Source organism: Aedes albopictus, chromosome 3 (assembly GCF_035046485.1).
Source record: "Aedes albopictus strain Foshan chromosome 3, AalbF5, whole genome shotgun sequence".
NCBI classification, from domain to species: Eukaryota; Metazoa; Arthropoda; class Insecta; order Diptera; family Culicidae; genus Aedes; species Aedes albopictus.
The window spans coordinates 366,167,082-366,182,484 of record NC_085138.1 but is presented as its reverse complement, the minus strand read 5'-3'; the positions used below and the strand labels follow the sequence as shown (position 1 = coordinate 366,182,484).

General features: G+C 38.3%; 1 protein-coding gene across 4 annotated transcripts in view; it reads right to left on the bottom strand.

Annotated features, from left to right (window-relative positions):
• LOC109432289 (single-stranded DNA-binding protein 3) overlaps nucleotides 1–15,403 on the bottom strand; it is a 165,555-nt gene that overhangs the window by 90,498 nt on the left and 59,654 nt on the right. For all 4 annotated transcript variants that reach the window (XM_062855502.1, XM_062855501.1, XM_062855503.1 and 1 more), the window contains exon 2: nucleotides 413–1,107. In XM_062855502.1, coding sequence (XP_062711486.1) covers nucleotides 413–468 — 56 coding nt within the window. In that variant the 5' untranslated portion in view covers nucleotides 469–1,107. The remainder of the gene's footprint in view (nucleotides 1–412; nucleotides 1,108–15,403) is intronic.

Genomic DNA, 15,403 nt, shown 5'->3' with positions numbered 1-15,403 from the left:
CGAAAATGTGGGATCGAGTCTCATTTACGCTAAACTCACAAAACGTGAGTTCTTCCTTCCAAAGGGCAGGAAAAACCTCGTCAATACTAAACACAGATATTTAAAAACTAATATATTTTAAGCTAACACAACACCGTTACACAGTAGAAGCCACTTCAAACCTAGTCTGGCTACGTCCATGTTTAACGCGCGCGCGAATGCTCTCTGATTGAACTTTACGACAGGTAGTATGTAGATAAACGAAGACGTACAGCACAACTCTAGGGATACCAACAGGTGGGCATTTGAATAGGAAACCGGTCGTTCAATCGGTTGATGACCGGTTTTCAAGGTCGGGAGTCCCCCCACACGACTCACAGGAAGAATTTGTATATTTAATGTCATAAGATAATCAAAATAAAGTGATACTTACTTTTCCCTAGCTTGTGCATCCGACGGCACCGCAGTCCCTTTTCCTTTAGCGTACATTTTGATATAACACCTTAAATACCTTCCCTTGCCCTTATCCGGTAATAGAAACTCTTAGGATTGATGCCGTTTCCGGGTCGAGATCGACGCACGCGCGGGGTTCTTCAACACCTCCACCACTCACTCTGCGCCCCTCTAGCAGCAGATGATATTCTTCACTTCGCCCCCACCTTCTTCGGCTGGAATCTATCCAACTCCTCCGCACAACAACACTGCACAACGATCATTCGCGGAGATCCCGAGGTATTCATACACCACAGATATGCACTTCACACTGAACCGAGAGTAAGAAAAAACAGAATATCTCCAGGACAGTTTCTACAATTCTTCCTATGAACAACACCACTAACGAACTGACTTCAGGACTTCGTCGATCTCCAGGACCTTCCTGTTATTGTATTCTTATCCAACTTCCCCAGCGCGAACATCAATATTCTTCACTTGAGACGCCTCAACTGCGAAGTGTAGGCATTCAACAGCTCACCATTTACCCATCTGACACTACAGACGTACAGAGCGACCCTCTTCTAACTGTTGTTTGTTGTTGGTTTCACTTCCGATGGTGGTGGCTGCGACACGCTGCTGCTGTTGCTGGAGATGATGCTGGTGGGATGCGGTGACGAGGGCGACCGACTTTGGCTGGAATTGGAGAAAGAGAGCGAGAAGAAAAGGGGAAATTTTTTAGACCGAAAATAAATACTGAAGTAGGTAGAAGTAACAGGGGCATTTGGAGCACTTGGAAGATGTGGCGTGGCGGACGCACGAGCTGTGTTGTAAAACATAATTGTTCCATTAGGCGCTGCTGCGCGGTGGTGGTGTGGCGTCGCCGTCCCAGTGGACTTGAAATGCGCGAGCGCGATGCGCACGACGCGGTTGTGATTGCGATGACGTACGGTCGGTCGTCTTCCCGCCTGAAGCAAGTGGCGGCGGGTGTTCTTATCGCAAATAATTGGAATTTTGCTTCGAAGAGTCTGTGTGATAAGTGCGGTGCGGGTTTGCCGGAATCGACACCCGGTTTGTACTCAGTCGAGAAGGATTCAGGAAAAATAACGAAGAATAAGTCATAATCTAAATATAATTTTGGAAACGGCATGGATGTGTTAGGCGTAAACAAAAACAACGAAAGATAACAGGATCGAGATGTGCTGAATTAACGATATTGTAATAGTTAAATTCAATAGTTAAAGATAGGAATTTTAAAAATTTGACAAAACTACGATGTTGAAACGCGTTGACATTCACACACAAAACAGAAACAATTTAAGATTTGATATTGTCGTTACGGTTGAAACCCGAAGTTTACGCACACCCGACAATCGAATTTTCTCAAAATCCATACGTAAAACCTAAGGTCGGACCTAACAGCGGACCTGGTTCTCTATCCAGCGCACTGTGCCCGTAGTGGCTGATTTCGTCATTTTAGCGCGCTTAATTAATAACTTTTTAACTATGACGTTTAGTGTTATGGTGTCTTCGAGAAAGTTTTTTGCTATAATAAGGAGCTTCTTATAGTTCAATTGTAAAAAATGATCAATCCTCCTAAAAGTGAGATAGAAAATTTATTTTTTGCATTTTTCAAGATACACGATTGGTGTCTTCATAAAAGTTGTAGTAAATGTTATTTGGAGCAACTTTGCCAAAGACGCCAAGTTTGTAATTCCGTTACTTTTCAAGATACGTTACGTTTTTCATCATCAGCCCTTTGAAAAGGGTTTTTGCGCAATAACTTTAGAAGAGTTGATTCTACATTTTTCTGATGTTCTACAAAGTTATAGATAATGGTAAAACACATAACTTTGCTGAACACGACATCCCGCTAATTTCAAAAATAAAATAGTTATAACGATTTTTGTAGTTTTTTTGACCATATTTCAAGCATATATAACCTAGCTGTAGGAAATTTGCATATACTTTTTACGCATGTGAATATATAAGTAATTGCCTCTCTTAGAAAGCCAAAACCATCAAACTGTAAGAGACTGTAAGATGGTTTTTGCACAGAAACTTTCAACCATCTATGTTACTTTTATATGGGATTTATTCATATCTTCAACATATTTTTTTGAGACTTCATGACAGCTTGCATTTTTATTGTTATTGTAAGTGTGTGAATATATAGAAAGGATTGTGCTGCATTCTGGAGCATTCATGAAGTACGTTACATGAAAACTTACCATCTACTTCTATTTTCTGACTAACTGACAGTGCTGCACGTAGTCCACGAAAAGAACGCATAAAGTGTTACAGCACCTTATTGTAAAGTACAATGAGATTTATTATTAGCTATAACTATTGTAGACATGTACTAGAAACAAAATATGTCACGCGCAAGTTAAGAATTTGAGAAAAAATGGCACTCCGTTCGCTCTTTTCGTGGACTACATGCAGCACTGTGAGTTTGTAAGAAAATATAAGTAGATGGTAAGTTTTCGTGTAACGTACTTCATGAATACGCCAGAATGCACCACAATCCATTCTATATATTCACACACACGTACAATAACAATAAAAATGCAAGTTGCCATGAACTGTCAAATAAATATGTTGAAGATATGAATAAATCCCATATAAAAGTAACATAGATGGTTGAAAGTATCTGTGCAAAAACCATCTTACAGTCTCTTACAGTTTGATGGTTTTGGCTTTCTAAGAAAGGCAATTACTTGTATATTTACATGCGTAAAAGGAAATTTGCATATAATTGCCTATAGCTAGGTTACATATGCTTGAAATATGGCCCAAAAAACTATAAAATCCGTTATAACTATTTTATTTTTGAAACTAACGGGATATCGTGTTCGGCAAAGATATGTATTTTACCATTATCTATAACTTTGTAAAACATCAGAAAAATGTAGAATCAACTCTTCGAAAGTTATTACGCAAAAATCTTTTTCAAGGGGCTGATGATAAAAAACGTAACATATCTTGAAAAGTAACGGAGTTACAAACTTGGCGCCTTTGGCAAAGTTGCTCCAAATAACATTTTCTACAACTTTTGTGAAGACACCAACCGTGTATCTTGAAAAATGCAAAGAATAAATTTTCTATTTCACTTTTAGGGGGATTGATCATTTTTTACAATAGTTCAAAAAAAGTTCCTTATTATAGCGAAAACCTTCCTCGAAGACACCATGACGCTAAACGTCATAGTTAAAAAGTTATTAATTAAGCGCGCTAAAATGACGAAATCAGCCACTGTGCACTGGTGCCCGACGTACGTCCGACACACGGTTTAGGAGAAACATCGATTTTAGCGTGTCAAAAATTCTGATTTTCAACTGCACGAACAATACTGAGATACTGAGATTTTCCTTCCCATCCTCGATGACCGTAATGACGTAGCCAAAGCCACTATTAACCTTGATAATAGTGATACGTATTTCGACCTTAACTGTAAGGTCGTCTTCAGTGTATTGTACTTAACTCGACTTTCTTCTTATTTACAGGTATTCCACTAACAAGCCTAGGTTCATCATCATCATCTTTATACTATTTTTTTTTTTTGGAGAATTATACACTATGTTTTAAAACATTTCAAAACGAGCCAGAAATGACTAGCCGAAATTATTTTTGTATGATTTTATTCTCCAGAAGCATTTTTTGAAGAAACAAGAACAACTTTTTTGTTAAATCCCCAATAATTTCTGAGGACTACTACAGAGATCCTTCGATTAATTTAGAGTTACTTTGCCAATAATTCAAGAATTCCATCGGAATCTCGTCAATATAAGATATTGAACAGAGCAAGGATTGCTTCTGAATAACTCTAAGAACTTATTCGAGAATTTCTTAAGAATTCATTCGAGAACTCAACAAAACAAATGACCATAATATTACCAGAAAATTCGCAAAACATTCTCTTGGGTGAATTCGTCAAGTATTTCTTCAAATTTTTTGAATGTTTTTCCTGTTGCCAAATTATTTGCCATATAATTCCTCAAGTTTCCGCCAGGAAATTCTTCGAGGGTTGTTTCAGGAATACCTGCATCAGGAATGATTTCAGTATTTCTTCAGGAAAACAAAGGAAACTTAGAGAATTTTTCAAGCAATTCTTCAGGAATTCCTCAATGATTCTTTCAATGAATTCTTCGGGAATTCAACGAGCAATCCTTTAAAAATTGGCGAAAAGTTTTTTTTTTTTCAAACATTCTTCCAGATTCCAGATTTCTAAAAAAAAAAATTAGAAGCTTCTCTCCTGTTGCGGGGTCTCCAGTTAGCCCAGTGTTTGAGGCTGTAGATCGCCAATCCGGGGACGGCGGGTTAGATTTCCGTTTCAATCGGGAAAATTTTCTCGAATCCCTGGACATAGTGTGTCATTGTACTTGCCTCACAAGATACTAATTCATGCAATGGCTGGCAAAGGCCCTCCAATTAATAACTGTATAAATTCTCAAACAACACCAAGTTGGAGAGAGGCAGGCCAAGTTCCAGTTGGAACGTCGGGTCAGAAAGATGAAGAAGAAGAAGAGGATTCTCTCAGAAATTTTATAAGGATTTGTTTAAGGAAATCTGCAAAAAATCTTTCTAAGAGTCCTATAAAAATGTCCAAATCATTTCTTAAGGAATGCTTTCAGAATTTTTAAGGATATACCTAAAAAAATACCGCAATATTTTTTTTATATTTCCTCAGGAATTTTTTGAGCATATTTTTAGAAATTCCCCAATTATTCGTTTAGGATTTTAATCCTTAGTATTAGTAATCCTCTAATACTACTGAAATTCCCGAAAAGTTTCCCTCAAGACTTTCTTTGGGAACTATTACAAGGAATATTCCTCAAAAATGTCTTGAATACAGGAGGAATCATCACAAATTCTCTAGAAACTCCACTTAATGTATCCAGAACATCAAAAATTTCATTAAATTTCTTTGTAGATTTTTTCGTAATCTTTAGAATTTCACTGTTAAAAGACTGCGTAGCCGTTTCTAAGAGAAAATTTAGAATTTTTTTCAGGATTACTACAGGATTTTTTGAAGAATTTCTTCAGAAATATCACAAGAATATACTAAGAATTATTTTTGGAGCAGATCTTGTGTAATTTTTCAAACGACTGTCTTTCAAGTCGAGGATCTGGGATCGAATTCCACTACCGACAAATCATAAAATGTTATTTCCTGGTACGGAAGCGAAAAAAAATCCAATTTTTTTCTGCACGTGGGTATGTGTATACATGCAGCCGTAAACTCTGATGCTGTTGCCGGTGCGCATGGAAATAGGTTCCTCAAATATTACGTGGTATATTATATATACGTGGCAAAATTCACAAAACTGCGAATAGCTTTTGATAGGAAAAAAGCAAGGTTGCGACCATTCATTTGCAAAGATTTACATTCATTTGCTATTATCTCAGTTCAGAAGCATGCTATCGAAAAACAATGTATGGATGAATTTAACCTTGTAGTTTTATCTGAAAGTTTGCCGAAGAACATTGGGGTCGCAAACGTATACCAAAGTCGTGAGCGAGCTGTGAAGGCAACTCTCCACGAGGTGAATGTAAATTTCATTCACGCTGTGGAAAGTTGCCTTCACAGCTCGCTCACGACTTTGGTATGCGTGTGCGACCCCAATGTTATTCGGCAAACTTTCAGAAAAAACTATAAGGTTAAATTCATCCATACATTGTTTTTCGATAGCATGCTTCTGAACTGAGATAATAGCAAATGAATGTAAATCTTTGCAAATGAATGGTTGCAACCTTGGAAAAAGACATCTCTAATTTTTGATATGTTGTGTACAAGTAGCTCAGCTTTCAATTGATAATTTTGAAAATCGGTGGTTTCCAACATGATGGAAAAAAATGTGGTAAGAAATCGAAAATGGCTTCCAAAATCAATGGGCCGACCAAACTTTCTAGAACTGTAAATATTAGCTCTATCCTTTCTTTTTTTCAACAACGTTTCATTTTTAGGGAGTTTAAGAAGGAACTTTCGAGCTATGACAGTTCCAATGAGCCAACCATTGATCAAAATTGAGGGATCCACAAAAATTTTTGTGGCTCTAACTAATGTGGGGTTCATCAATTTGAGTAACCAAATGCATTTTCTTTACTTTTTTGGCGAGGACTTCCAAAAAATTGATACCTTAAGCATTTTTAAAGGCAAGGTGTAAATGACTAACTATACTAAGTTTGGTATGTTTAATTTGGAAAATCTCTAGATGAGTTTTTTTATGAAACTAAAAGAAATTCGAAGCCATCTTTTTCTTTAAGGAATGCTGTTTGTTTTTTACAAGGTTCTGTGGTTCGAATCCTTTCTTGAAAAAATCTTCGAAAAACACTTCTTCGGAAATTTTAGTGGAAATCCTTATGAATTCTTAAAAAACACTTTATAATTATTTAAAAATTGTTCAAGAATCCCTGTCCTTTAAAATGCCTTTGAAATGTCCATGAGGGGTTCTTTTTCAAAAACTCTGAAGTGATTCACCAGAAATTGTTTCTTATATTCCACATAAAATAAATCAGATCTCCATAATGTCGTCGAAAAATCTTTCGAAGTTCCTCAAAACTCCTCGTCAATGGACTGAAAAATCACATTTTTTGAAAAATCTGAAGACTTCTGAAACTCTGCAGATTTGCCTTTTAAAATCTCTTTGTTAGTTATTCGAGAATTAAATTGGCATCTCTTCAGGATTGCCTCCAGAAATTTGAAGAGACTCATAAAAAATATCGCTACAATTTCTCTACCATTCCTTCAGGAATTCATTGAACATATTTTTAGCAATTCCAGGATTTGTTTTAAAGGATCATTGAAGTAGTTCCAGCAACTTCTCTAGCAATTATTACCACGATTATTATTCAGAGAAGGAAATTTTATGGAAGTGCATTAGGAATGCCTCATCGAATCTTTAATGATTTCAATAAAAATGCATAGAAATTATTAAGTTTTCATTATGGAGCGAACCTTGTGTGATGTTTTAGCGAATGCCTTTCCCACCAAGCAAGTATAAATAGTCGAATCCCACTGCCAAAAAATCACATAATGTGAGTTCTTGTTTGGGAAGCGAAAAAAAAAACGAGCGTCCAGAGATGATCTAGGCGCGGGCTTATACACCTACAAAGAGTATTAATTAAGATATCTTAAGAACCCCATTAAACTATTTCAGAAATTTCATTCATCAAGAGTTTTCTCAAAGATGCCGCACAGTCTGCCATTCATCCTAGGTTGCCGCCATGATTCACGTTGTGTCACGTTGTGCCTTTTGTCGGGCTTGTTTGGCCAAATATTTGTCATGTGTTATGGGATGTTGACTTGTTAAGAAAACTCATGAAAATTCCTACGGGAATTTCTTCAGAATATCTACAAAGATTTCATCGGGAGGAACCTGCCGAAGATTTCTCAAAAATGTCAAGAAAAAATTCTCTTGAATCCTATCAGAAATATTTCAAGGATTTCTTCTGAAATTCGTAAACAATTCTTTCAGGAATTTCTCAAGATTTTGTTTTGATTAATTCATCAATATCCCTTTAAATCGCATAAAAATTGCCTTAAGAAACAACTCAAAGATGCATTCAAGAATGCTTTCAGGATTTTAACGAAGATTCTCAAAGAATCCTTTCAAAATTGATTTATCTTTTTTTCCAGACTATTTTTCATGATTCTTCAAGGAACCTTTCCTTCTAGAATACATATAGCAATATTTCGAGAATTCCTCGAAAATATTTTCGAGGATTTCTTCAAAAATTCTTGCAGAACGCCTTCAGGAATCTCCTAAAAAAATCCTTCTGAGTTCCTGTGAAGATTTCTCAAAGATTGCTTCATAAATCAATCAGACATTTTTTAGGAATTGAATGATACAGAAGGTGATCAAAATGTTTGGGATAGTCAACTTTTTTTCTCCCACAAAAAGTTCATCATGCTGTAACTTTTCATAAAGTGCATCAAAAATTCTCAAATGTTGTCTGTTTGTCAACCTATTATATGTGCACCTTTTGCGAAGTTAGAAGCAATCCGGTAAAACACTATTTTTAAGACAACTAATTTTTGATCTGTCATATCTCGGAAACCAGTGATCCAAATTGAATGATATTTTTAACGATTATCAACAACATATTGATACAAACGACGTTATTAAAGATAATATTATTTTACGGCGAATAAAGTTATTCCGGTTTGACAATTTCACCCATAGAGAGGAAAATAAGTCAAATTTACAATGCCACACAAAAATTGATAAATGTGCTCTTCCTTCAATCCAAATCGGCTCTAATATATATCTTATTAGAAATACATATCAGAGAACAGAAGTAGAAAACCTTTGGATGTCAAAACTGAAATTTTATTACATTGATGTAAAAAAATAGATTTTTTCGAGAAGGATTTAAAAAGTGTCATTCCATCATAACCTTTTCCAACGTTCAAAAAGTACCTATGTTTCAAAAACTTGTGAAGCATTAATATACTGTTGATAAACGGTCAAAATTTCATTCAATCCGGTCCACTGGTTTACTGACAGTTCAAGAATTAGTTTTCTACAAAATAGTGTTTTACAAGAACAATCCTAATTTCGTGAGAGATCAACCAATCCAGCTCAAATTTGTACCAATGATGCACATATGATTGGTTGATAAACAATCAAAATTTAAGATTTTTTGATGCACTCTATGAAAAGTTACAGCATGAGGAACTTTTTTGATAGAGAAAAAAAGTCTCCTATCCCAAATATTTTGGCCACCGCCTGTATTTCTTCAAGAATTTATCATTTCTTTAATCAGGAATTCCTTCATGATTGTTCAGGATTTTTTTTTTGAATTTCTGGAAAGTTCTATCATTATTTAAATTTTATTTTTCTCGTCCAATCTGGTACTATTTCTAGTCTAGTCTAGTCTAGTCTTCACATACACAGCCATTTATTGAAAGAATCCTGGAAAATGAAAGAATCGACGGCTTCTATAAGATTTTCTTGTCATTATTCATACTTGTTGTACATCGGAGATGTATTACAAGCATTAAATCGGCCAGGCCTACTGTGCAGCGATATGAAACGTTGCTGTGGAAACCAACGTTGGTTCCACATTTAAGTCATAGAACAGTGACACTTCGTATCAACCGTTCCGTTTATCTGATATCAAAATACACGTAAATCGTTGGCAGTGACTTTGATAAAAAGGTTAATGTCACTCCTTGGTCCTCAGCTTCCAAGGATGGGACACTGTTATTTACGCCATGTGTCCTGACCTTAATGCCTAGGCTTAAGCGCCATTACTCGCTCTCTCGTCAATCTGGTACTACTTCTGTCACAAAATTGATGTTTTTTTTTCTACTGAAAGTCAAAGCTGTTCTAAATACCCTGAGAACAATGTGTAACTTCGTTGTTACTTTCCTTAACATCAGATTTTCTAGCATTCATGACAATTAGAGTTGTGCACCATTTGGTAGGTTACTTATTTTGGGCACTTGCTGCTATAACTAAGTCAATTGTATGCCTAATAACTTAATTTTTGGCACACGGTGGGATGCGTACAGTATCTAACCCTATACACAAATTCAAATTAATTGGTTTGAAACCACTAACCGCTATAAAGTGCCCAAAATGGCGGGCTTCGTGGCCGTGCGATTAGCGACGCCAGTCAACTAAGCGTTTCGTAAGCATCGGAGTGCGGGTTCGATTCCCACTCCAGTCGGTGAAAACTTTTCGTCAAACGGAACATTCTCCTTTTGGTCACTGGGTGTTATATGTGTTGGCTCGTGTTAGTAATGTTCAGTCTGTGCAGCCTCTGGCTGAAGACGGTGTAGTGTCTTTTGTAAAATAGGTGCACTTGCCCAAATGGTACAAGACCCTATTCTAAATAATTAAGGTAAATTAATGATTATTTAAAGCCGAGGTGAAGAAATCGGCCCTTAGATAGATTAAAATTTGCCTAAATTATTAAAGTCAAAGTTTTCCACCTAATTCCTTAAGAGTTCATAGTTTAGCTCTCAGCAAATTACTACTGTGAAAAGAATAAAACAAAGGAATTGCCCTCAGAAATAAGCAGATATCAGCACGATCCATAGATGCCAGATTATTATATCAAAAATCTGTATCGATACAGATTTTTCTGTATCGCCGTAATTGAGGGTATAGTAGACACCGAGAGTCCTCGGTTTCAGTAGAATCTCATAAAAATGTACTACTTTTTGACGGTTTATATTTTTTGCTGGTATTTATTTTTCCTACATATGTGTGAAAGTGTACTAATTTTCTTGAATTCTTTAAAGTTTAAGCAGCAATTTATAAAGTTTTCATTAAATATATTGAAAATAATTTCAAATTTAATGGTTTCTGGAGAAATCTGTATCACATTTTGACAATCTGTATTTTTCTGTACTCTGTATCTTGTCTGTATAGAAAGTCAAAAGTATGTATAATTCAGAAAAATTTGTATATCTGGCATCTCTGGCACGATCATCCTTCGTGCATTCTTCAACGAAACATCTGGCGCATACTGGAACGAACAGTCCAAGAGTCAAGAACAATTTGTTGTCTCGTGTTGGCTTCCGTAAGGTCAAATCGGTCCACACGGTTTGTTGATTTATTGGACGATGATGGGGAAAACAAAATGTGCCTATACGCTTTTATACTTACTTCCTCGTCCACCGATGTCGCGTGCGCGTTCAACCACGCCACCGAATCACAAGCGAATGAGTCCAATAAGATCGATACTCGACTGAAGCGGTTTTCGGCCTTGATGGACGATTTTTATTTTTTCGAGTATTGCGTTGTCAGTCGGGAAAAACATTCCCCGAGAAACAACAGTATCGCCATCTAGTTCATCGTCCGGAAGTGGTAAGAATTGCGCGTGTACAAAGTACAGTACGATTTGTATTACTTGAGTCGAGATAGACTGAGCAAGAGCACCTAAGATCAGTTCGGTGGAGGTAGCGGGATTATGGTTGCAAGCAAAGCATCAGCAAAGGAAAGTAGATGAAGAAATGCTTAATAATCCAACTATATGGAAAGGCCTTCTCTTCCTTGGTTTTATTCTTCAAATTGTCACATTTTTATAAATTAATTTTTCGATTCGTGAGTGCTTAACATAGATTGCTGCCAAAATTCAAGATCAATCATCACGGGTAAATAGTTAAGAAATGGTAAAAAATAGGACCAAAGGTACGACTTTTGGGGGAATCAGCTTACTTTAAAATGGCAAGGATGTTATTGATTGGTGTATCGAAAGAGCTATGAGTAATTTATCTAAGTATTTGATAAAAACAATGTATCGTTTCAGCGCAGCATAAACCGTAGTCACTAGAAAGGTAAAACAGAAGTAATAAGACTGCAACTGGCAAAAATAGACCGGTGAAAACTTCAACTGTTCTCAATACACATTTCTTCTTCACCTGGATTTGCTTTGCGTAGGTAGGTACGTACCACAAAACATACAGAAAATGTCTCAAACCCAGTAGAGAGGTAGTAAAAAAAAGTGCAACCAAACCAGCCAATACCCCAGTAATAATAAATCGAGCCAGGAGGCAGTCTGTCCTACAATGTAGATGTGTTGCAGAGGCTGTCGATTTGGCTGCTGGTCGTCAGGCCTCGTCCGTCGCTGTACGTCGTCGTAAGTCAGCTTTAGCGTCGTCTCTTGTTGGCTGGTCTTTCGCGTTAACTCAGCGATGGGAATCGGTATAAAATGCGCTTATGTCATGAAACCTCCATTAATTTAAATGTTCTCTCTTTCATGGTCATCATTGGGACAAAGCCAACTGCTCAGCTAAGTGTTCTATAAGCACTTCCACAGTTATAAACTAAGAGCTTCCCCTGCCAGTGACTATTTTGCATGTGTATATCGTGTGACAGGTACGAAGATACTCTATGCCCAAGGATATCAAAGAAATTTCCTTTACGAAAAGTTCCTGGACCGACCGGGAATCGAACTCGTCACCCTTGATCTTGCCGAATACCTGCGAGTTTCCCGTTTCAGCCGTCTGAGCTCAATTCTTATCCTATTCCACTCTTCAATTTCAGAGCGGCAAACTTTACTAAATAGGAACTTAATAAGCCGGTAATGATAGAACATGGTTTTACGACGAAATTTCCTTGACTGATTATCAAAATCTTTTCCCAGAGGTGCATATAACTCCGTTCTCCTTGAACGAAACTACCAACTTCGGTGTATCACGACGACACCTTTACTGCAGTATTTTTTCACGTTTGCTTACTGGCATGCTTGGCTTTGGTCCCTGATTTGCTGATTTACTTCATGCACATTGTTTTTACGGGTCGCCCCATATAAGTGTGCTGTGTGCAGTGCAGCACCAGCACACGGAAGGGAAAAATCGCATACAACATAGTCAGACGGAGCAGCAGAGCATCACCACGCGTGTCACCCTCTCCGTGCGCTTTCAATCGATAGAAGGTTTTAAAAGTTTGGTTGTTTTGATTTCTAGTATTGAGTAATTTTGATTTCGACAGAAATGAATTAAATATCATAACTTGTAGTTATTAGTTTCGTACCTTTTAATTCTGCCATATTTTTCTTATCCTTTGACAGATACGTGTATTTCGACTATCACTTGTAATCTTCCTCAATGTCAGTTATCCAGTGGAGTAGGTATTCTGCTTAGAGGGTTCGAAAAGTCGGTACAAGATTGTAATTATTATGCGACGTTAGCGACATCTTAAAAATGAGCTTTGAATTAACATTTAAAACGCTGCAGTGATAAGGTTCTTCGCCGAGGAGCTGGAGAACCGTGCTTTGGATATTCCGGAAGGTAGAAGATCAATAGAGCGCCATCAAGAACGCCTTTATCGCCACCGGCGAGAATAATTTGGTTAAGCTGTGCACCCAGAAAAAGCATTAGGTCACATATGACATCTGAAAGAAGATAGAGGAGCGAAAACCAAAACCGCGAACGCCAAAACCGCGATAGAGTGAGCAAAAACACGAGGAGCCAAAGCCGTTGCCTGTTGGCGCTCTTCGGTTCTCGAGAAGGAAGTGAAGCGCTCATGTAGGCGGGACAAGAGAGCGTTGACGGGGTCCCTAGCTGGAGGAGTCGAGAAAGCCGCAAACACCGGCGACAATCGTCTTCTCTACGATGTCTCACGTCGCCTTAGTGGGACTAAGATTTATGCTACGATGCCTGTGTAAGACACATATGGATAGCTATTGATTGATTCGGCTGATCAGCTGAAACGCTGGTTCAAACACTTTGGAAACATTTTGCAAGTGTCGCCCACGCCACTAACACCTCAGCAAGATCCGCCAAGGGTTCGATGTATACCCGTGTAAACACCGAAGCTCCATAATTTCAGCCATCCGTAACATGTAATAGAATAGGGTCCCGGGGGTCAATCGCCTATCAGCCGAGACGCTCAAATCTGACCCCATAGTATCCGGACAACTGCTGCATCAATTATTCTGCAACATATGAGAAACAGCGGCATTTCCGGTCGACTGGCACTTAGTCTTAGTGCAAGCAAGGTGTCTTAGAAATGGTGCCCGAAAAGGGTGTGGGGAGCCCTCAGGCGCAAGGGTGTCCCTGAGAAAATCGTCGGCCTCATTGAAGCACAGTACAGGGCATTTCGTGCAGAGTACTGCACAACGGTGTCTTGTCCGACCCTATCCTGGGCGTTGCTGGAGTGAAACAAGGATGTACCCTATCTCCGCTAGTGTATCTCATTCTAATCGACGAGATCCTGGTAGGTGCGATTGATCGTGTACCAAATCGTGGAGCACCTTCGAACTGGCTGAAAGCTCAAGTCAAAATCATAGGAAGTAAACGCGATCAACTCTTCCAGCTTCATGGTAGCTGGGCAAGCAGTAGAGAATGTTGAAAGCCTCCAATATCTTGGTAGCCAAATAGATGCCGATGGTGTCACCAAAATTGACATAAGTGCACGGATCAAGAGGACGAGGGCCGCCTTAGCGAGAAATGTATGGAAAAACAACCAGATTAGTCGACGAACCAATAGCCGAATTTTCAACTCGAACGTGAAATCCCTGCTGCTGTACGCCAGTGAAACTTGGTGTGTATCAGTGGAGAACGCTTAACGACTGCAGGTCTTTATCAATAAATGCATGCGGTATACAATTCGTGCATGGTAGCCTCACAATTGGAACTCCAACGTTGAGCTCCATCGTTGATGTAATCAAAAGCCGATAGCTACAAGTGGAGGTGGGTCGGCCACACTCTACGCAGGGCGGGAATGGGATCTGCAAACAAGCGCTAGATTGGAACCCAGCAGGACATCGCTGCAGAGGCAGACGCAGAGGCTCATGGTGGCGCAGCGTCAACAAGGTAATAAAGGAAGACGACAGAATTTTAACCTCGCCACAGGTCAAGGCGATGGCTAACAATCGTCCAGGATGAAGATCTTTCAATTCGGCCCTCTGCACCACCACGGGAGCTCAAGACTGAAAACTAATTCCCGGAATGCATCTCTGAAAAGATCCGTGGCAGAATCCAATCCTTGAAAGAGTTTCTCTATGAATCGTGAGGAAAATCCCTAAAACAAACGCGAAAAAAATAACAAAATCTCGGGAGGTACCAGTGAAACATTCCCGCGAGAAACGCCAGGAAGAATCCTGAAGGTATCTGAAATAAAATCTCGATAATGTACGAGAAAGATTCCGGAAAAATCCTGGAAGGAATCATGTGAGTAATCCTCAAAGAATCCCAGTAGCAATCAATGAAGAAATCTCGGGAGGAATCCCTTGAAGGAAACCAGGGAGAGAACTCAGTAAGAATCCTAGAGGAATCCCTGATGCAGTTCGAAGAATAATTTGTGAAAGAATTGCGTAAGAAATTCCTTAGGAAATCTCGGAGACAATAAATCAAGGAATCCCTGATGGAATTCCGGACAATATGTTTAAAAGAAATAACGGATGAAATAAATGATAAAATCCAGGAAGAATTCCCAGCACAATTTCTGAAAAATTCCTAGAAAAATCCTTGAAAAAATCACAGGAAAAAAAACTCGGTAACAACAAATGAAGAAAGTCCAGAAATAATCCC